The sequence below is a fragment of the Babylonia areolata genome, chromosome 26 (assembly GCF_041734735.1).
Source record: "Babylonia areolata isolate BAREFJ2019XMU chromosome 26, ASM4173473v1, whole genome shotgun sequence".
NCBI lineage: Eukaryota > Metazoa > Mollusca > Gastropoda > Neogastropoda > Buccinidae > Babylonia > Babylonia areolata.
Genome location: NC_134901.1, coordinates 31,815,564 through 31,839,880, shown reverse-complemented (window position 1 = coordinate 31,839,880; position 24,317 = coordinate 31,815,564). Strand labels below are relative to the sequence as shown.

Here is a 24,317-nt window from a genome sequence, read left to right as displayed (position 1 = left end):
TGCAGCAGCATCAAAGATAGTAACAATAACGACTTGGGGTGATCAGTGTTGCAATTAAAATTAATAAACAATGAGGCCAGGAGATCGAATGATTAACAAGTTGTAAAGAGTGGTAACTCTCTCCACACACAAGGTACATAACTTCAAGCCAGTGCTGCTTACACTACCAGCTAAGCACACAGGTAAATAAAAGGTACATTGGAACAAACTCACTCCAAATATATAAGTTTCTTTACTTTGGCCAATTTACCATCATAATTGAATGTATAATTCTATTTATATCTGTTGCTTAAAAGATTCTATATCTATAACTGCCTGGGTCAAAAAAAAAAAAAAAATCTTTTTTTTTCTTTTTATTTAACTTTTCTTTTTTTCCAATTTGATAATACATGGAAATGTAACGTGAATATATACATGGGAAGGGGTAAACATATATATATAGACAAAACACACGAAAAAAAATGCAACATACAAACATAGTATTCTTTTGAAATGTATACATGGGAAGGGGAGGGGCAGCAATATGAATGAAACATGAAAAAAGAAAAAAAAAATTGCAACATAAAAACAGTGTTCTTTTGGGAAAAAAACCCCCAACAAACTATCAGGCATAAATCACTAGAAATAATCATCAGTTACAGAAAAACGACCATTTCACCCAGAATGTATCATGCATACTTCCTTCTTCAACACTGCTTGAATTAAGTTTCATTTTTGCACATGCTGAATGATGATTTTCTGTCAGTATACACAAAAAAACAGACCAATCACAATTTGCACATGATTTCACACATTTATACTTTATAAGAAAACAAAACAAAACAAACATGATTTTTTTAATGTTTCCAATTAAAGGTAAGTATGGTAACCATTTTGTCTTGAAGCTGTATGTTTCACATGCAACCATATATATATATATATATATATATATACACACACACACACATACATACATACATCTTCCCTAGGAGTATCAAAAAATCAAGAACTGAGTCTGAAATTTAGGAAACAAAGATTATTTTTTCATTGAATTTTAAATTCAAACAAGCTGTACATTTTGTTTTTAACAAATCTAGGTTTAACCAAAAACGTCTTGAATGGTCACATCACCAGATGCTTTCAAGCGAAGGGCAGATATTTATGAAACTTATCATTTTGCAGCAATGAAGTGTGATGAATCAAGGTGGAGCAGTTGCTCAGGAGTTTGATGCCAGTGTTGATGGCCAGCTTGCTTCAGGTGACGCGAAGTGGGGATGAGGCAGGACAGATTTTGAACCTTCACAGAGCTGAATCCTGTGACTGGACGCTCAGTCTGATTTGCAGCCTTTATCCGAGGCTGCAGCTCAGAGTCAGATGAGGATGACAACACTATTCATCATTTTATTGCCAAACATGGATTCCAGCTGATTTGCTTCCACAAACACTTAAAACATTTTTTTTTTAAAATAAAAAATACCAAGGAATATTTTCAAACTCTTCCCATCCCCTCTCTTTATCCCTATCTAATACTCACACACATTCAGACACTCATACACCTGCACACATATACACACATACATGCAACTTGCACATGCACACACTCGCACACACATGCACAGAGAGAAATAGCATACCTAGATACCAGTCAGTCTATCTTCAAAAAGACCCAAAATGTGCAGACAGGGAAGCCCTACTGAACTACCCTGATAGAATGTATGGGTCTGAGAGACCCACCATTCACAAATAGGGGAGAACTGCTTGTTTATCAACTCACAACGTAGGAATAAGTTGGTAAATAATGTATGGTGAAGATTAACACCTGTTCAATTAATCACAAGTTGACACAGATCCCAAATGATAATTCCATACAGAATCCAGATAATGGAATAATTATGGAACAACATCTTGAACTTTCAGGATTTGGTGATGGATCTTACAATAATACATATGTACATGTACAGGCACTTCTCCAGCATCAGAGAAAATGTCCTGAATCATGTACATGTGCCCACTGTGTCCTGAATCATGTACCCACTGTGTCCTGAATCATGTACATGTGCCCACTGTGTCCTGAATCATGTACATGTGCCCACTGTGTCCTGAATCATGTACATGTGCCCACTGTGTCCTGAATCATGTACCCACTGTGTCCTGAATCATGTACATGTGCCCACTGTGTCCTGAATCATGTACCCACTGTGTCCTGAATCATGTACATGTGCCCACTGTGTCCTGAATCATGTACCCACTGTGTCCTGAATCATGTACATGTGCCCACTGTGTCCTGAATCATGTACATGTGCCCACTGTGTGAATCATGTACATGTGCCCACTGTGTCCTGAATCATGTACATGTGCCCACTGTGTCCTGAATCATCTACATGTGCCCACTGTGTCCTGAATCATGTGCCCACTGTGTCCTGAATCATGTACGTGTGCCCACTGTGTCCTGAATCATGTACATGTGCCCACTGTGTCCTGAATCATCTACATGTGCCCACTGTGTCCTGAATCATCTACATGTGCCCACTGTGTCCTGAATCATGTACATGTGCCCACTGTGTCCTGAATCATGTGCCCACTGTGTCCTGAATCATCTACACGTGCCCACTGTGTCCTGAATCATCTACATGTGCCCACTGTGTCCTGAATCATGTACATGTGCCCACTGTGTCCTGAATCATGTGCCCACTGTGTCCTGAATCATCTACACGTGCCCACTGTGTCCTGAATCATGTGCCCACTGTGTCCTGAATCATCTACATGTGCCCACTGTGTCCTGAATCATGTGCCCACTGTGTCCTGAATCATGTGCCCACTGTGTCCTGAATCATGTGCCCACTGTGTCCTGAATCATCTACATGTGCCCACTCTGTTAGGTGTTTCCTTTTCCCCTTATTTCTTGTTGTTTGTACATGTGGTGTTTGTGTTGACCAGTTTCAATTCTCATGGGTTAAGCAGAATGTATGTGTATAATATCCTCTCCCCTCTACGAATATACTGAGGATTTAAAAGTTAAATTTTTAACATCAGTTTTCATTGAATATGTTGCTCTTGCTCTTCAGACTTCTCATACAGCAACTGATTAACCCTTTCAGTGACCAGCCTATTTTGTGCTCAGTGACAACTATTTGCCAAGGGGATTTGGTCATGGAGGTTAATGAAAAAAATATACATATAAAATCTGGCATATTAACTACTGAAAGAAAGTATGTGTAATTTAAACTTTTCTTAAAAGAAAATAAACACACTATTCAATCAGGACAATTATGAATTTAATGATTTTGCAACAGGAAAATTCTTACAATGACAGAGATGGATGTTTCCATGCTGGGGCACTTTTCTGCACAGTGGAATGGGACGGAAATTTCCATCCCAGGGCACTTAGGGGTTAAGAACTACCACAAACTACAACAGTATAAAACCAAATGAAGGGGAAAAAAAGAACAAAAACAGGACAAATCCCAGGTGAATCTAAAAAAATGGACAGGATTACTTCTAGTGTAAACACCTGACTATACAATACAGACAACAATTGTTTTTTTCCTGCATACAGCTGTAGTGCCCTGGTGAAGAAATAGGAGTATGATACAGTGTAACTTTGAAAAAAAAAGTTGCTTTCCATGGCATGAAACAGTGGTACATAATAATACACATGCACAAAAGGACCCCATAAATGAAAACTGTGACATGTAAATCATTTAACCCCCAAAACCCATTCAAACACCCTGATGGTTACTGTGTATGTGCCTCTGGAACTATAACCAAAATTGCATGGAGCTGAAATATTCCACGGTTGTTTGATTTATTTTCTGATTAGACTTTTAACTTTAGAAGAAGAAAAAAATATCCTGTTGTCACTTGAAGTGTTTACAACTGATAAGCGGATACACAAGATCAGTATATATATATGACATGCTATGCAGATGAATGCAATGCCAGAACTAACAAGCCTGAAATATTGCCAAGATAAAACAGAACCTTCTACAGTTACTGAAAGATAAGGCTCAAATACTGACAACAGTGTGATCATATATCACAACAGAAGCTGCGTACATCATTTGTGACCTGACATGTCTTCATTGTTAAAACCATTTTGCAAATCATATTTCTAAGCATTTCTGTAGTTTGAATGCACTGATGAAATGAAACATCACAATTGAAGCTCAACAACAAGTGCAGATATAGCGTCAAGCCATGGCTTCTTGTAGCCCTGCTGAATGCGGAACACATCATCATCACTGCTCATGGGAAACTGAGATATTCTTCTGTCATTGCTATGATATCAATTATTGCTGCCATTTTTTTTTTTATTCTGTTTTATATGTAACATATATAACTGTCATTCCTCTCTCTAAATGCAGCACTGATAAGGTTCTCACTAGTCATTTCACAGGGAGATTCATTCCCCACATGAGGGGCAAGTCATTTGAGATTGTGTTTGTATCACCCTCTGTAAGCCCACGATTTCTCGCAATCCCATGGTTTCTCTCACTTTTAGAAAAATCATGGGGGCTCCCAATTTGAGAGAAATCGTAGTTGTTCCCCTCCCACGTTTTCTCTCAATTGCAAGAAATTGTGGGGGGTGCCCCCACAATTTCTCACAATGTGTGTGAAATTATGGGAAGTCCCCTTTATTGTTATAAAAAATATTTCCTTTGTCATCGGAGTTGGGTTCTTGTCTTTTCCCAGTGCAAATCTAAGAGAAAAATGAGAGATAAAAAGAAATGGGGGTGGGGTGGGGGGGAATCAGTAACGACGATCATGATAATGACAGTGGCATTAGCGAAGACATCAACAATAGACGGTGAGGGTGATGGCACAGTACTGGTTTTAAAAAAGTGTGAATGTATGTGTATGTGAGTGAGTGTGTGTGTGTGTTTGTGTGTCTGTGTGTGTGTGTGTGTGTGTGTGTGTTTCCTTAAGTGTGTTTACTTGGCTGGTTGATTTGGTCTTCTTTCACTCTGTGTTAAAATATTTTCATGTTCTAAGTGTCTTCTATGAAACTGGGAATCTATTTGCAGTGCAATCTTGCATGCAAAAAGATGCTGACACAAGCAGATGAACAAATGAGCAAACATGAAATGTAGAACATTATAAATAAATTGACAGAAAAGGTTGCATCACAACAAACATCGAAACTATTTGGTCCAGTTTTCAAGTGCCCTACGTGAGGGGAAAGCATTGTGAAACACCTTTTTTGCTGTCACATTTACATATAAAGTTGAATCATTCTGATGTTATTCCCAACATCCAGGAAATATTCAGATCAAGTTATGTTATGTTATGTTATGTTATGTTATATTTCTGTTTGAGTTATACACATTGCCTGAATAACGTTGTTTACTATTGATTCCAATGTTGAATTTGATGTCGTATCATATTATATTATATTGTATTATATTATATCATATTTCTGTTTGAGTTATACACATTGCCTGAATAACATTGTTTGCTACTGATTCCAATGTTGAATTTGATGTCGTATCATATTATATCATATTGTATTATATTATATCATATTTCTGTTGGAGTTAAACACATTGCCTGAATTTCATTGTTTGCTATTGATTTTGATGTTGAATTTGAGGTCAATGCATTGCAGTGATCCATGTTACATGAAATGCAATAATTAGTTGTGTTTCAGTGTCATTACAGTTGGTGTCTTCGCTAACACCATTGCCATTATCATGATCATCATTGTCGTCGCCCCCCTTTTTATTTGCATTGGGAAAAGACAAAAAACCAACTCCAATGATTGAAGAAATATTTTTGATAAAAATAAGGGGGACTTCCCACAATTTCTCACACATTGTGAGAAATCATGGGGTACCCCCCACAATTAATCGCAATTGAGAGAAAACGTAGAAATGGAACAACCATGATTTTTCGCAATCCCATGATTTCTCTCAAAGTGAATATTTGAGAGAAATTGTGGGATTGTGAAAAATCATTGGCTTACACCCTCTGCTATCCAAATACACATCTGATTTGGCATTAAGTGCACATCAGAATGGTTACTCATTGTCCTGACGTTAAAACGTGACTAAAAATAATGCATGCACACAGACATTGTGTCAGAAAAGACATCAACTCCTCTTCACAAAACAAACAATTAAAAAACCAACAAATAAAAAGTAATGAAAATGTTTTTGGTAACCTATGTTGCCCACTTCTCTTCTTGTCTTTGGCAGGGGGAGGGGGAGTGAATGTGGAATGAGAAGGCAGATTCTGAAAACTAGCTGCGATATTTTACAAATGATCATTAATAATACTTTCTGGTTTTGTACGCAGTCTGAACCAATATAAAATATACACACAGTTTGATAAACTAACAAAATAAACATGTCAAGAAATGCACACACTGTTCCTTTAATATCTCAGAAAAACCCACTGTTAAACAAAAGCATCAATGAAAATATCCCAGAGGCATCAATTGTAAAGTTCAGAACTGTTCACTAAATGTACACTGCCACATTCCCCAAATACTGAGCTGAGTAAATAATCAAATGGTGCTCCATCAAAGCAGCAGTACAACAGAATATAAGATACTATCAACTCATTTGAAAGAGTGGAAATGAACTTGTTTCAAGCCTATCAAAGCAGCAGTGCTTCTCATCTCTTCACATCCTCTCCTACACATCCACAAAACAATACATCCAACAGCCAGAATATTTACGGGGGAAAAATGCTGCATAGCACCCAAAGATTCAACACCAATGTGGCAAGAAGATGCAAACCCTCACAGTGTTGTGGACCATCATTCCTCTCTGTCTTGCTGGTCATTGTTCAGCAGTTCTGTGTTCACCAGCTCTCAAGTGGAAATAACTTTTCGAATGCGAAACAACAACAGAAACTGCATAGTCACAGGCTGTGGTGGGTTCACCTGAGAAATATGAAAAATGGGTGTTGTGTGGACTAGGTGCTGGGGTGGTCAACGCAGGGGTTTCCACAGTTTGACACATCTGTCATCACCACCTGACAGGAGGGCTCCCTTCACCTTGCTGTTGATACATGTCACTGCACCTGGAGTGGACATGTGTGTCACAGACACACACAAACACACACACAAATACACACATACATTAGTGATATATGGTGTTGGCCTAGAGGTAACGTGTCCACCTAGGAAGCGAGAGAATATGAGCATGCTAGTTTGATTCTCACAAACACCAGTATTTTCTCCCCCTCCACTAGTTTCAGTTTCTCAAGGAGGCGTAACTGCATTTGGACAAATCCAAATACGCTAAACCACATCTGCTAGACAGATGCCTGACAGCAGCATAACCTAGCGCGCTTGTCAGGCTTTGAGTGCATGCTTGTGCGGCTCCACGAGTCCCTTCAGCAACACCACTGGATTCATCTAGCTGCTCTCTGTTCATCACCGACACAAGAGAGAGAGAGAGAGAGTGTGTGTGTGTGCGCTACACAATGAATCCCCTCAGTGCCATTTCCAGACGCGTCTGGCTGCTCTCTGCTCTTCACTGATACTATGTGCGTGTGTGTGTGTTCGTATGATGAACAATTTTTTAAAATGTATGTATTTAATTTTAATGTGTGAAATGATTTAGATGAAATTTCTTTTATGGGGAGAAATATACATTCATTATTTTTTATTTACAGTGGTATCATTGGTTATTTGGACTTTCAAAATGCTGTGAGGAGTAAAGGTGGGGGTAAGGAGTGGGACCCGTGCATGGGGCGCTTAAAGTGGATGGGGTTGGGGGGGGAGGGAAGACAGCGATTGGGGGTGGAAGAGAAGTTGGAGAGTCTGTGAAAAAGATAGAATTAATGTGTGGTTCTGAGTATTCTATTTCTTTCGTTTTGAGTGTGTTATAGCTTTTACAACTTTATGACTGTAAAACATTTTATCAGTGATGTACTGTCTTACATTACCATGTCACCCACAAGCCAATTTTCCTTGTATTTTCATGAGGGCATTAAGATGAAAAAAAAAAAGAAAAGAAACTTGGTCTTGATGGAGATTTTTTCAAGAATTACAAGCAGTAACAAGGAAGCCATTTGCTCAATTTCTGGGCCTGTTACATGGGATTCTCACTGAAAACTGCCTTCATCGAGAAGGAGTCTGCCCAAAGATTGGCAAAATTTGCATGAGGAAGTCAAAAGTTTCGCTTCCTCAAGCGAAAGAAAAGTTTTGTAGCAAAGTTCATGAAAGTTCAAGCGAAATTCTGGTCCATAGATTTAAGCAATGACAAAATGGTTGATGCAATTATTTTCCTTTCAGTGCAAAGTTTGCAGGCAAATTTTACATAAGATTTTCAGGTCAATGGAATTTCAGTTTACCATTATATACCTTCCCCAAACTTGTGCCATTACCATTAAATGACTTCCCCACAAGTGTTTCCTGGAACACACTCAAAGTAAGCAGGGTGTTCTCTCAACAATACAATCAGCATATCCTTATTTTCCATCTGCCATTCCCAACAGCAGTTCAAATTTTCAGTCATCTGCATGAAATGCAACTGCACATTTTTACCATCCACTCTCTTCAAGAATTCTTTCATTACTGTTGTTCTGGAAAGTTGTGTTTGTGTGTGTGTTTTTTTGTTTGTTTTTTGTATGAGCATGTACCGTAAATTCAGAGTGACTGATACATGGGATGAAGTGGTCCAAATTTTAACTTCAGTCACATAACGTTCATAAAACATAGCTGAACATTGTGCTCACCTTTATCAGCATGCAAGTGCATCATCACTGAAAAAGTGCAACCAATGATTCTAACTTTTTTTTTGTTCCACTGCCCCATCTTCAAGAACTACCCCTACACCACTCACCCTGACTGTCGTAACAGCCATAACAGGGCTTGTTCTGTCACCGCCCAGGAAGCTGTCAATACCATAGGGCCAAACACTACAGAACCACATCTGATTCACCATTATTAACATGTAACTGTGCCACATCTGATTCACCATTATTAACATGTAACTGTGCCACATCTGATTCACCATTATTAACATGTAACTGTGCCACATCTGATTCACCATTATTAACATGTAACTGTGCCACAGCTGATTCACCATTATCAACATGTAACTGTGCCACATCTGATTCACCATTATCAACATGTAACTGTGCCATATCTGATTCACCATTATCAACATGTAACTGTGCCACATCTGATTCACCATTATCAACATGTAACTGTGCCATATCTGATTCACCATTATCAACATGTAACTGTGCCATATCTGATTCACCATTATCAACATGTAACTGTGCCACATCTGATTCACCATTATCAACAAGTAACTGTAACACATCTGATTCACCATTATCAACATGTAACTGTGCCACAGCTGATTCACCATTATCAACATGTAACTGTAACACAGCTGATTCACCATTATCAACATGTAACTGTAACACAGCTGATTCACCATTATCAACATGTAACTGTGACACAGCTGATTCACCATTATCAACATGTAACTGTGACACAGCTGATTCACCATTATCAACATGTAACTGTGACACAGCTGATTCACCATTATCAACATGTAACTGTGACACAGCTGATTCACCATTATCAACACGTAACTGTGCCACAGCTGATTCACCATTATTAACATGTAACTGTGACACAGCTGATTCACCATTATCAACATGTAACTGTGACACAGCTGATTCACCATTATCAACATGTAACTGTGCCACATCTGAAAAAGAAACAACAACACTGTCTATGTTTCTGTGCCAATCCCAAGTCCAGCTCACCTGCGTGGGCGTGGAGATGACATGCCACTTGTCCCAAGTCCATGTCCCACACCTGCAGCCATCCGGCCTTGTTGCCCGTCACCACCGCACTGCCCAGCCCTTCCAGACACCTGGCATCATTCAATCATATCATAGCTGCCCTGTCATTCTTAATGATTTACAGACAACAATGAAATCATATCATAGCTACCCTGTCATTCTTAATGATTTACAGACAACAATGAAATCATATCATAGCTACCCTGTCATTCTTAATGATTTACAGACAACAATGAAATCATATCATAGCTACCCTGTCATTCTTAATGATTTATAGAGAACAATAAAATCATATCATAGCTACCCTGTCATTCTTAATGATTTACAGACAACAATGAAATCATATCATAGCTACCCTGTCATTCTTAATGATTTACAGACAACAATGAAATCATATCATAGCTACCCTGTCATTCTTAATGATTTATAGAGAACAATGAAATCATATCATAGCTACCCTGTCATTCTTAATGATTTACAGACAACAATGAAATCATATCATAGCTACCCTGTCATTCTTAATGATTTACAGACAACAATGAAATCATATCATAGCTACCCTGTCATTCTTAATGATTTATAGAGAACAATGAAATCAAAATTTGGGAGAGGGGATGGGTGATTATGGAAGAAGGTGTTACCAGTACTTAAATAAATCCAAATCATAGTTTTGCTCCCTATCTGAAACAAGTTTTTGTTGAACAGAAAGTTGTGTGCTGGAAACAGAAACATTCCATCTAAAGCAGCGCATGTTGATCAGCATTTCATTGTTTTACAATCACAGTATGGATCTAGATCCAAGTTTCCCTGCTTTCATCACCACTTCCTTCCTGTCCTCAATAAATCTTCACAAACACTCAACACTAAAAGGAGGAGTTTGTATTATACTCCATGTTTGGTGTTACATATACTTACCATGTCAAACTGATGCAAACTAGGCCTATGGTTTGCTCTGTTTGGCCAAATTTCGCGCGGCTAACAGTGAAAAGACGCCCCTCTTAGTCTGGCCCGCTCTTAGCCAATCAAACGCCTCTAACAGCTATAAGCGCTGAATCATTCTGTGGCCATGAACGAAAATGCCCCATGAGAACCATGGCGGAGACGCGGGGACGGACGGGCGGGCATTCGAGTTTGACATGGTAAGTATATGTAACACCAAACATGGAGTATAATACAAACTCCTCCTTTTGGTGTCATATACTGTACCATGTCAAACTGATGCAGAATTTAAAGCAAATGGAGGAGGGCAATGCCTACTGGTTCGTATGGAGAGCCCTTGTAACTGAGACGGCAGTGTTAGCCGCGACAAAGGAAATCCCCTTGGAACCGTCAGCCCTGGTCATACGGAAATCCCGGAGGTAGAAGTTGATGAAGGGATTCTCAGACCGCCAGAAGGCTGCCTCCAAGACATGCTGCAGTGGCACCGAGTGCTGGAAAGCAGCCGAAGTAGCTATGGCCCGCACTTCATGTGTTCTGGGATTAAGACAACTGATATCCTTGTGCGCATGAGAGTAGGCTGTATGAATGACTTGGGAAACCCAGCGGGAAATGGTGCCTGCAGCGATGTCTTTCTTGTAATTCTCATTGAGGGAGATGAGAAGGCGCCTCTGAGAAGAACGCCTATGGCGAGACCTATCCCAATAGTATTTGAGACACTGAACGGGGCAGAGATGCCTATCTTCATCATCTTGGGCAAGAATATCAGACAAAGGTCTGACCCTCAGAGAGGGGGAAGGGACCTCGGGGTCTTGGTTCTTAGCCAGAAACTCTGGAAGGAAACGAAGAGTGATGGAACCATCTCTGTGGAAGGCCAGATCTTGTGGCATACCACTAAGACCATGAATCTCACTTCTACGACGGCCAGTGGCCAGCAACAGAAGGAAAGTGGTCTTGAGAATGAGCAGGTCAAAAGGAATAGTCCCCAATGGCTCAAAGGGCTGTTTTCGAATGAAATCAAGCACCAGGAACAAGTCCCAGAGGGGCACTCTTCTGGATTCCTAGCTTCCTTCAAAGAGGCGCCCCTAGCCACCTCTCTGAGCAGGAAATCAGCTTCAAAAGCGGGACCACCTAGCTGTTTGATAGTGGTACAGATGGCAGACCTGTACCCTCGCACAGAACTAGCAGACAGGTTGAGAACCGAGGAGCAGTGAGCCAGAAAGTTGGCCAGCTGCATGCTCGTAGGGTTAGTAGGGGGAATGTTCTGAGCTACACACCAACACAGCCATTTCTTCCAGTGAAAGTCATACAAAGTCTCTGTTCCCTCCCTCCTGGCTTTGGAGACTATGGAGAGGAGGTCGGAGGAGGCACCTCCCTTGGTCAGCGCGGCCGACACAGAGGCTGACTGAGGGGTGGAAGACTTCAATGGTGATGCTGACAGTTCCGACCGCACAGCAGCCACGCGTGCAGGTGGAGCATTTGAGGATTGGAGTGAGGAATGCCCGAACGAGGCTGCCTCAGCAGATGAGGTTTGGTTTCTAGTTCCAGGGGTGGAACATGTGTCAGGGACTGAAGGACCGGAAACCAGGGCTGGGCTGGCCATTTCGGCGCAATGAGGATCAGCTGTGGGCGTTCCAACCTGGCTTTCCATATCACCTTGGACAGGATTGGAAAGGGAGGAAACGCGTAGGCAATCAGACTGCTCCAGTCTAGAGAGAGAGCATCCACTGCCCATGCTTCTGGGTCGGCGACCGGAGAGACGTAAGTGGGAAGTCTCTTGCTGAACCTTGTTGCAAACAGGTCCACCATCGGCCGGAACCACTGTTCCCACACCCCTTGCAGGGTGTCCTTGTCCAGGGTCCAATCTGTGTGTATGACACTCTTGGACCTGCTGAGAGCATCTGCCAAAATGTTGTCTTTCCCTGCTATGTGTCTCGCTGAAAGTGCAATGCCCTTGCTGTGGCACCAATGGAGGAGAGCCTCGGTCCGCAGAGAGAGGTCTGCCGAGTGCGCTCCCCCCCCTTTGTTCACGTAACATGCGACTGTTGTATTGTCCGTGAACAAGCGGATGGTCTTGCCGGTGGCCTCCCCAATGAAGTGCTGGAGAGCCCTGCGAACTGCCTCCAGTTCCAGAACATTGATGTGGCATAGGCGCTCCTCTGGGGACCAAGTCCCTGCTGCATGGAGTGAGTCCATGTGGGCTCCCCAGCCCAGGGAGGAGGCGTCTGTGAATAGTGCCACCTGAAGATTAGGTGGAGCTATGGGCACCCCCTGTGTCAGAAGAGGGGTGGTTAACCACTCTGATGTCACCTCGAGGAACCACTCGCCCAGACATATCAGGGTATCCCATGGCTGAGTGCTCTGGGACCACCGTAGCCTGAGTGCCCTCTGAAGAGGGCACTTGAGAACCCTGCCCAGAGGGATGAGAGGTGCCATGGAGGGAAGACAGTGTCCGTGCTGTTGCTTGGGAGGAATGGCGCAAGTGGTTGAAATGAAATGAAATTATGGTGCTTAGAGCCTTGCCGACCACTAAGGCCATCTCAAGGCTATCGCCGCGTCAATTACTACTACAAGGCTAAAAAAAACAACCAATTAAAACGAGTCACCACTTCAAACTTTCCACTCCAAAGTTAAAAAAAAACTTCCATAGTTTAAAACCTTCAAATCTGGTTAAAAAGGTTCACTTCTTTTAAGAAGTCCATCAGCGCCCACGGAGGGACATCACGAAACAAAGTCTTCAAAGAAACCGCCGTGTAATGTCTGCGTCTAACGTCATGCAGATCCCAACAGTCAAGGAGCACGTGTTTCACGGTGAGAGGCTCGTCACAGGGAACGCATCGAGGGGCCTCCTCCCCCTTCAACAAGTAAGAATGAGTAAAAAAAGTGTGCCCCGTACGCAGTCTGCACAGCACAGATTCCTCCTTTCTGTTCTTCACCCCCGAAGGGAGGGTCTCCCCCAGGTCCGGACGGATCTGGAAGAGCTTGTTGTCCATCTGGGTGTTCCACTTCTCTTGCCAAAGATCCTTAACGTAAGTATTGACCTTCCGCTTCATGTCTGTATAGGGTACCAAGGATCTGGACAATTCTTTCTTTACAGCGTTCCTGGCCAGCAGGTCCGCCCTTTCGTTACCACGAATGCCAACATGTCCGGGAACCCAGGCCAACACAACCTCGTATCCTTTCTTCGTTGCGAGAGTAAAAGTTTCATAAAATTCCAGCAGTTTGGGATGAGTGATATTCCTGCAGGCGATCGCCTCCAGGGCTGATAAGGAGTCGGAAAAGATCATGAATCTCTTCTGTTTGGAAGAGAGAACCATTTTTAACCCCAGGACCAGTGCGGTCAGTTCCGCGGTGTATACCGAGCTGTCAGACAGGATATGTTCCGTTGAGGGCCGGTCAGGAAAGGCGGGACAGAACGCAGATGCGGCGACTCCGTCCTCTGACTTGGAACCGTCAGTGAAGATGCCTTGAAAGGTGGGGAATTTGTGGCACAGTTCCGAAAAGTAGGTTCTGTAGGCCAGAGAACTGGTGGTGTCCTTACGGTACGAGGCCAGATCGAATCGGACCTCAGGTGTTGTAAAGGTCCACGGGGGGCTGTCAGGGAACTTAGAGAAATCTGAGATGCCACCGACATCCAGATCGGCATTTTCCAAGTGCGGCTGAATGCGGAGTCCGAGAGGAGGTATGCAGTTTGGGTTGTCTGTAAATTTCTTATCGAAAGGGTTGTTGAATACAGCATCGTAAGCAGGGTTTGTAGGTTCCGAAAACAATTTCAAATAATAGTTCAGGGTCAGCTTCAGTCTGCGGTTGGAAAGAGGTGGTTCCCCCGCCTCTGCGTACAGGCTGTGCACAGGGGTGGTGCGGAAAGCACCTAAGCTGAGACGGAGCCCTTGGTGGTGTACAGGGTCCAACAGTTTCAGGTAGGACGGTCTGGCCGAGCCGTATACAACACTTCCATAATCCAGTTTGGACCGGACCAGGGCTCTGTAGAGGTGCAAGAGAGTCCTCTTATCAGCACCCCAGTTCGTGTGTGCCACAACTCGGATGATGTTCAGGGCTTTTAGGCAAGATATTTTCAGCTGTTTAATGTGGCTGAGAAAATTCAGCTTCTGATCGAAGGCGACCCCTAGAAATCTGGCTTCCTTGACCGCCGGGATGGTGGATGTTCCCAGACGGATTTCAGGGTCCTGATAGAATTGGCGAAAATTATGAAAGTGGATGCATTCAGTTTTGGAGGACGAAAATGTGAAGCCATTCTCCTCTGCCCAACACTGGATTTTGTTGACGCAGAGCTGAAGCCGTCGCTGGATGCTGGCGTACGTGCTGCCGGTTGCATATAAGGCAAAATCATCCACGAACAGCGAGCTGTCCGATCCTTTCTGAACGGATTGAACGATGTCATTAATTTTGATGCTGAACAGAGCCGGCGACAGGATGCTCCCCTGCGGGACACCCAGCTCCTGCTCGTGAATGTCGGACAGGGTGGTGCCGACTCTCACCTGGAATTGTCTGTCTTGTAAAAAATTGTGGATAAACTGAGGCAGGTGTCCTCGGAAGCCGAGCTTGTGCAAGTCGGAAAGAATACCAAATTTCCACGTGGTATCGTAAGCTTTCTCCAGGTCAAAAAATATGGCCACCACATGTTGTTTGTTGACGAAAGCATTTCTTATCGTGGTTTCCAGACGAACCAGATGGTCAACGGTAGAGCGATGCTTGCGGAAACCGCATTGTTCCTTCGCCAGAAGGCCGTCGGTCTCTAGTTTCCACATCAGTCTACCGTTGACCATCTTCTCCATCAGTTTGCAGACGCAGCTGGTCAGTGCAATTGGGCGGTAGTTGGAGGGGTTCGAGGGGTCTTTTCCCGGTTTCGGCAGTGGGATTATGAGGGCTTTCCGCCAGGAGGGTGGAAAGAAACCGGTGACCCAGATGTGGTTATAAACTTTAAGCAGGGTGTCCAGACAGGTTTGGGGAAGGTGCTTTAGGAGTTTATAATGGACTTCGTCCATTCCTGGACAGGAATCCGTACAGGTCTGAAGGGCAGATTTAAGTTCGTTCATTGTGAAAGGAAGGTTGTAATTCTCTGTGTTGTCGGAAAAGAAGTTACATGGTGTTTTTTCTGACAGGTTTTTGGTTTTAAGAAAGCGAGCAGATTTGTTAGCAGATCTCGAGTTCTGTTCTATTGTGGAGGCAAGCAAATTGGCAACTGCTTTCTTCTCTGTGACCAGAGCGTCTGAAAGTTTAAGATGGTGGAAGGTCGGGCATGCGTTTTTGCCCTTAATTCTTTTTAAAACCCTCCACACTTTCTTCTTGGGTGTGTTGGAGGTTAAGGAAGAGCAGAAATCTCTCCAAGACTTCCTCTGGCTCTTTTTAAAAACATACCTGGCTTTCGCCCTCAGCTGTTGATGGGTTCGAACGCTATCGGACTCCGGTCTCCGAAAGACGCGTCGCTGCGCTCTCTTCCGAGACTTGCGGGCCTCCCGACATTCCGCGTTGAACCAGGGCGTTCTAGGGACCTGAGGCTTGGAGGTAGACGATGGGACTGCTGCTTTGGCGCAATCTAAAACGATCCGAGTCAGAGCGTCAGCAGGGTCCTTGCTTTTCAATACTGTTTCTTCCTGCAGCTCCGCTCTTATCTTGGTGGTAAAAAAACTCCAGTCTGCTTTGTCGTAGTACAGGCGGTCAGGCAGAGAGTCACCTTCTCCATCTGTGGGGCGGAGGACGACAGGAAAGTGGTCACTCCCGTGCAGATCGTCGTGCACTTTCCACTCGTAGTCCAGGACCAACGATGGATCGCAGACCGACAGATCTAAACACGAGAGCTTTCCAGAGGACAGATGCAGGTAAGTGGGAGACTTGTCGTTAAGACAGCACAAGTCCATGTCAGAGAGAAGGTTTTCTAAGAGAAGACCTCGGGCTGATGTCATCTCACTTCCCCAGAGCGGGGAGTGTCCGTTGAAGTCGCCCAACAGTAAAAACGGACGTGGGAGCTGGTCGACCAGGTTCATGAGGTCCTGCCTCAGAACACGGACGGAAGGGGGAAGGTAGAGAGAGCAGACAGTGATGGTTTTCTCGAGCGTGACTCTGACTGCCACCGCCTGTAAAGGGGTGCTTAAAAGAACTGTACTGTATAAAAGGGACTTTCGAATAAAAAGAGCGACACCTCCCGTCAACCCCTCTTGCTTCGGTTGAGCGGGTTTAAAAACGGAGTTAAAACCAGAGAGAGATAAAACCTTGCCATCTCTTTGCAGAGTCTCCTGCAGTGCCAGCACTGAAGGTTTCAAAGCACGACAAAGCAGCTGGAGTTCCTGGAAGTTGGCATAGAATCCCCGGATATTCCAGTGGATCACTGCCATTAAAAAGGTTTTAAAAAAAAATAAATAAAGCAGCAGCCTATTCCATCGCTACCCCCTGCTCCTCCACTTGCGGTGGCTCAAGGTCTGCCAGGATGGAATATTTGTTCTTTGACATAAATTTTTCGGGTTCCGACCGGGTCGGAATATCCACCACCTCGGCCCCTCCCGATCCCGCCGTGGCCGCAGCCCTCCCCTCCTTGAGTTTTGGAGGTGCGGGGGGCTTCCGGCCACTTCCGCCAGCCCGAGGGCCAGGCAGACGAGAGGCGGGGCGAGGGGGGCCGGGGGGTGGGGTGGGGCGGGAGGCGGACAACGTGCCTCCGCCCGAGGCTTTTCTCTCCCGCCCAGCAGCCCCTGAGGACTGCCGCGCAGGATGGGAAGGGGTGGACACAGCGCCTCCACCCAAGGCCAACGGTTCCGACGAGGCGGTTAAGTCGTCCGTCTGCGTTCCTGTGGACGTCGTCTGGACTGCGACGTCCACCGTCCCGGATCTGACGACAGAGGCATACGACGTCCTAGGCGACGCGGCCTCCACCTGTTTCCTTGCCTCAAAGAAGGAAATTTTCTGTTCTGTCTTGACTTTCTGAATTTGTTTTTCTTTCTTCCAGGCGGGGCAGTCCTTCGATGAGGACGGGTGGTCACCTCCGCAGTTCGCACACAGGGCTGCACTGACGCAATCGCCCTGGTGCGCCGCCTTCGAACAGGTGCCACACGCCTCTTCCTCCTTACATCTGTCTCTCACGTGTCCGAATTTCTGACACTTAAAGCATCTCAGAGGGGACGGTACGTACAGGCTGACATTAACTAGCAGGTATCCGACCCGAATGTCCTTGGGGACATCCGGGCAGCAGAAGGTGAGGAAGAAAGTGTTGGTCGGGACTCTGTCCGACCCCTTCCTCACCGTCACCCTGTACACATCGGTCACTCCCTGAGAGGACAGTTCGCTCTTGATCTCGGCCTCAGACACACCTTTCAACTCCGGGCATCTGATGACTTCCTTTGAGCAGTTGAGACCTTTGTGAGGGGAAATCTTCACTGCCCTATCCACGAAAGTGGTCGCCTTGAGAAGGAGCTGTGTCTGTCTTTTGGATTCTGTCTGTACTAAAAACGCTCCGCTCCTCAGCCTCTTGATGGATCTGAGCGATCCTGCCAGACACTGAAAGCCCTTCTGGACAGCGAAGGGGCTGAGAGCCGACAAGGGCTTGTCGTCATCAGCGCCCTCCATCACTAGCCACGATGGCCAAAAACCAGAGGTCTCGACGACCTCCGACTCAGAGTCTGAGTCGTCCGTTCCCTGTCGTCGTCTTTTTCCAAGTTTGGGGGGGTGTATTTGTTTAGGATTCATGTTGAAAGAAAAATGTGAATTCATCCCTCCCTTACCCACCCACCATGGGGTCCAACTTAGGGGCAAGGGTCAAGGGAACACCAGCTTGACCCCTTCCAGGTTTCGGGAGGGATATACAACCAGCAGCCCAGCTCCAACGTGCTCCCCCCCGATCATGCCCAGCTCCCGGGGACAGAGAACTGAGCACTACGGGGGTTACCTTCGTCAGCCACTAAACTGCCAGTCTTGACCCAGCCCCACGAAGGGGTAGCCGATTGACACACACGGGCCAATGTGTGCCGCCTGTCTTAGGAGAGGTCCGAGCCAAAGGGATGTGTTGAGAGCAGCGTGCTCTCTCAATCCCCAGGATCTCATTCCCCTCCATCACAGGTCACGCCGCACGGCAAACACGGCGGGCCTAAAGAAGGCCGCAGAGAAAAAAAGAATGTGGAAAAGAAGGCTTGATGGGGAGCTGAGGACAGAAAAGAGGCGGTAAAAAGAAGAACAAAGAATAGCGAAAGGGACAGTGGGTCACGTTTAGTTTGGGCCTCACTCACGACCTGTTCGGCATGGGAAGCCCTATCAGGGGCATCAGTACAAAACCACCACTTATTCAGCCCTAACAGCTACGATGGCTATGTAGGCTGTCAATTAAGACCTGGGACCAGAGCACCAAACCCCAAGAAGCACTGATGCCCCCGCCGACATAGCTCGCTCGATCACTGGCCACTAAGCCTCCCGACCACGACAAGGTAGTGACCCTCCCGGGAGTGGGTCAGGAGAACACCAGCCTGACCCCCTCCAGGTTTCGGGAGGGCGCAAGTGGTTGAGGAGGCCTGCCAGACGGTCCCACCGATCTGGCGTCGGAGAGACTATCATAGACCGTGTGTCGAATCTCATCCCTAAGAAGTCGAAGGACTGGCTCGGGGACAGATCGCATTTCTCCTGGTTCGTGATGAAGCCCAGTTGGGAGCACAGGTCTAGAAGTCTGGCTGTATGACTGTGGCACAGGGCCTGTGACTGGGCCAGAATAAGCCAGTCGTCCAGGTACACACAGAGCCGAATGGACTCCGACCAGACGATGGACACCAATTCCCGCACCACCTTGGTAAACAGGAAAGGGGCAAGGGACAGACCAAATGGGAGGACCGAGAACTGGAACACCTTGTCCCTCCACATGAACCTCAGGTACCGACGGGATGCCGGGTGGATGAGGATATGGAAATAAGCATCTTTCGGATTGATGGACGTCGCCCAATCGCCCCATTGCATGGTCTCCCGAATCTGTGCCTGTGTGTCCATCTTGAATTTCATTTTGGGGAGGAATCTGTTGAGGGGGGACAAGTCCAGGACTGGTCTCCCCCCTCCTGAGACCTTTGGAATCACGAACAACCGGCCGTAAAAACCGGGGCCCGGGTCCGAGAGTTGAGATATCGCCCCTATGAGGAGTAAGCACGATATCTCTTTCTCTAAGACGCTCTCCTGCTCCATCGAGCTGGGCACATAAGGAGGAGGAGTGGATCTTAGAGGGGGGCGGTCCCCCACCCAAGGGAGCATGTACCCCGACTCTAGCACTGATACAATCCAGTCGTTGAGTCCCAGAGCACGCCACTGATGAGCATGCCGGGACAAGTTTCCTACTTGGAGGGGCTGAACGACTGGCAGTGCTGAATCGGGGCCCAGTCATTGGGGGTGCTGCCTTCTGGCCTTGGGCATGGCCGGACGGCTTGGACGGACATGAGGTGGTTTCTTCCTCTGCCGCTGATTCTGCGCACGCCGCTTTGACTTAGGAGGCGAGGTATATGGAGGAGCCCTGGTGGCGGGTCTCTTCAATGGCATAGAACCCTGGCGCCCCTGGGAGGAGTGGGCTAAATATGAGGCCACCTCCCTGTTTGTCTCTGCCCTGTGGCTGACAAAATGCGGCGCATACTGGCCGAAGAGGGAGTGCTGCTGTACTGGGATGGACTGCAGGGCAGCCCTCTCCTCTACTGGAATGTTAGAGAGGCGGAGAACGGCATCACGCCGCGCTAGCACAGTATTGAAGTGAAGGCTGGTAGCTGCGTCTGCAGCTGCCATGAGACCAGACGCTACCCGATTGCCAAAAGTGTTTCACCTCAGGTCTGAGAAGAGGCCAGGCGGGACAGAGGAAGGAGACCCCGTGTCCTGATGAACTGGACGCTGTTCCCACAGCTCATTGGCCCTGTGGAGGAACGCGTCAAAGAAGGTATAAGCCGTGGAAACCTCGAGGAGGCAGCGGCGGGCCAGTTTGTCCCACTCTGCTAATGTCTTAAAGGAAAGAGTAGCTGAGGTGGGGAAGGTGGTGCGCTGTGAGACCAACATCCTGTCCTGCGCGGAGGGCTCTGCTTCCCTGTAGGCAGGGTGGCCCTGTGTGTACCAGGACCACACTCCTCCCTTGGAGGGATCTTTAAGGAACTTGCCTGGGGCAAAAGCGCCCGGGGCAGAGAGGGACTCCCTGCCTGGAGGAGGGATGGAAGCAGCACCCCTGACGGTGCAGGCTGGCTTATTAAGCCACTCCTGAGCCATTTCTGTCGCCTTGTGGTTCTGGAGTTAGAGTCACATGGCCTAAGGAGGGTTAAGGGTGACAAAGTTGCCTGAGGGACTAATTCGGCATGCGTGACCCTATTGGGGAGGGTCAGTTCGAGCTCGGCAAAGTCCGAGTTTGGTTCAGGCTGGTCCCTAGGGAGGCGTAGGCTCCATCTGTCGCCCTGGGATGGGGGCGAAGAGTGCTCATCCGCTTGTTCGTCCTCATCCGAAGACAGGGGCTGTCCCTCTTGTTCACAGTCCATCCCCTGCTGGGTGCCATCCCAAGTGGATGTACCCACGGGGGCGTCCTGTGGGCTGTGGTCAGCCCAGCGGGATGAGCTGGGGCGATCCCGAGCAGGGACCCTGGTCTCCGCTGTTATGTCCTTGACACCTGAAGAGGGTGGGGAGTGTGTGGACCGTAGGTCCAACCATGCTTGGGATGGTGGGTGCCACACCTTCTCAGAGAGGGCGTCCCTGGACGCCAGAGGGACCCACGAGTGCTGTGAGGGGACAAACACCCACTCATCTCCTTTTAGGACCGAGGGCTGGATAGGTGGGAACGGCAGGCTCCCACGGGCTGAGCGGGGCCCCTCAGCTGCCGTCGGTCCTGAAAAGGAAGCCGTAGTGACCGTGGAGGTCACCTGCATGTTGACAGAGGACCAATTAGAGGCTGTAGTGTTAATATTGGTCGAGAAGCTCGACCTGCCCGACGAGGAGTCAATCCCTCGTGTCGGGGCTGAGTGTGTCACTCTGTGGTCTGTGCTGGGTTGGGTCCGGTGGGTAGCGGACCAGGGGTTGGTCCCTGGTCCTCCCGGTAACCCAGCATGCACCATAGGTGCACCCCAGTACGGGTAGAATGGGAGATACCACCCATGGGCACCAGCCATCCCATGACCCCAGCCCCAAGGGTCACTGGCGCCTTGACCTTGCTGAAGGGAAAAACCTTGCCAAGTCGGAGGGAGGTCAGGTCCGACTTGGGTGTCAGACACGTCGAAAGGCCGGCGGTCTGACTGCCCAGAACCACCTGACATGCGCGGGACTCCCCCAGCAGGGGAGACCGGCCGGATAGCGGGAAGACCTGCAGAGCAGGTTGCCACGCGCCCCGAATCCCCTCCCGTGGGGAGACTGGGGTGGCTTGGCCCGGGGTGGGCAAAGTGGAGGTCCCCCCCGGAACCAAATGTTTTTCTCCCCCAGAAGGAGGTGGGGGAGGGGGGTCGACCGAGAAGGGAGGAGGGGGAACAGCACTGGGGCCCCTGAGGGCCGTCTCCGTGTGGGGACCCGGGTAACGGCGGGGGGCGGCCTCCCCTTGGGAGTCCGCACCCAGCCGCGAGTCCCCACCACCAAGAGAGGACGTGCTACTCCCCCCTCCACCTGCCTCGCGCTGGGACACCTCGGGAGGCGACGCTCGTATCCCTTTCCCCCCGGTCCCCTTTCATGACCGTTTTATTAGAATGAGCGTCCCCTCCACGATCTGCGTCTGCAGACGCATCGCCGTGGTCCCTATGGGGAGAAATCATGAGCTCCGGGCCTGGGAGAGTCTCTTGCCGAGTATCTCTCCCAGCATCATGATCCCTGCCTTCGTAGGATGGCGTACGAGGCATGGTACCGCGCGTAGGCACCCAGCGAACAATTCGATCCCCAACAGAGAAAGGAAAGACAAGATCGACTCAGAGGAAAAAAAAACGAACGAATCGAGGGGGCCAAGTCGAAACGAGTACACAGAATGTATAACAATATACAATGTTCAGTGATCTCTGTTATCAGGGTTATTTTCTTTAGTATGAACAACTGACTCACTGGAACTAGGTGATGTAAACTGCTTAAGTTGGTCCAAATCATACTGTTTGCTCACCATGAAAAACAAAATATTTGTAGATCTACAGAAATACTGCCTTGGTTTGTGCCAGTCTTCAGCTACACTGGATCTGCATTTCACTAATATCCAAACCACTTATATAATTGTATCAATCAACCTTTTAAGATATTCCTGTCTTTTCCATGACTCTATTCAAATACATCAAAACAAAAGTACAAATTACATGGTGAATGAATCCCACAGTTTTTTGTTTTTTTTTCAGGCACGATGGCTTACGGGGAAATTATGTATCCCTTTGTCAGCTGGAATTTTCAACACATTTATTCCAGTATCCTCTTATTTATATTGGTATGCAATAAACATGTTGATGATGTAGTAAGTCATTCTGTGTGATCTGTCCAGATTTTCTTTTTCTTTTCTTCTAAATGTGAACAAGAAACAGAATCTCATACTATCTCAAAATGGCAATGCTAATTTGGAAACAAACTGAAAATGACCCAAGAAAATCTTTCAGATTCTGAGGCTAAATGAAATAAACTATTCATGATCTAGAAATATGGTTTAATACAGAACAGTTGTACCCTAAATTCTTAATTGGTAATTGTGGAAAGAATTCTTTTTCTTCTATGTTTACTCCAAATTTGGTGTTGACAAACAAAGCATTTCCAAAGAAAATTATTCTTTTACATTTTAACACAGACACACACACAATCAAATCAGAGTTATTACATAGACTACTATGTTTATACATGTGAGCCAATAATAATAATAATAAAATGAATCTTGTTGACTGTGTGGTACCCTGCTCTAAAATGAGCTCATATTAATTAAAACATTTGAGTGAAAGCGATTTTTAACCAGTAGAGCGCCTAAAAGACGTCAGCTGACGTCCTACAAGAAGTATTGCCATAGTGCCTATAAGACGTCCACTGATGTCCTGCATATGTTCCGATTTTTCCTTCATTGGAGTTTGGTTCAATTCACATAAACAGACTGAACAGTTAGTTTGATGTGTCTGGATTATAAAAATACTATTTAAATGAACTTACATCAGGAAGAAGACCTCTTTCTATTCAATAACAATTTGCTGACTGACCATGTGATATGCGCATGGAAAAGGGGGTTGCATTATGTGCAAACAAATGCATTGAAAACAGTGTCCAGTAAAGTAAATAGTCACAGTCAGCAGTTACACAATTCTGAAAGCTCTGCTTGTGATTATGGACAGCTTTCGTGATGGAGAAGGATCTCTCTTGTCTGATGATTGGTTTGAAAACCAAGGTGATTGACAATGACAGTTACGAAACAGTCCATTTTATGGTAATTCAGTCTGTCCATCCAATCAGACAGCGTTTTTGAACAACTGGCTATGACTGACAGAATTCATGCAGCCAGTGTTGGAAGAAGGGAAGAAGAGGGAGAGGAGTGATGTAAGACGATAGGTCAAATGCCAGCCAGAGGTCATCAAGGGGGCGTGGCTTTTGGGACGAGTGAACATTTCAAAGCAGACAGAACGCAATCGACAACCGCCAATACCCCACAATTTTCACAAAACGCAGTGCTGAACCTGCACTGGCCATGAAACATGCTTTTT

At 46.3% G+C, this 24,317-nt stretch overlaps 1 protein-coding gene across 1 annotated transcript in view; it reads right to left on the bottom strand.

Annotated features, from left to right (window-relative positions):
* Positions 1–213: 213 nt before the first annotated feature.
* Positions 214–24,317, bottom strand: part of LOC143300720 (protein FAN-like) — a 55,314-nt gene continuing 31,210 nt past the window's right edge. The window contains exons 4-5 of the mRNA XM_076614598.1: positions 9,715–9,824; positions 214–7,005 (exon numbers count right to left, since the gene is read on the bottom strand). Coding sequence (XP_076470713.1) covers positions 6,914–7,005; positions 9,715–9,824 — 202 coding nt within the window. The 3' untranslated portion in view covers positions 214–6,913. The remainder of the gene's footprint in view (positions 7,006–9,714; positions 9,825–24,317) is intronic.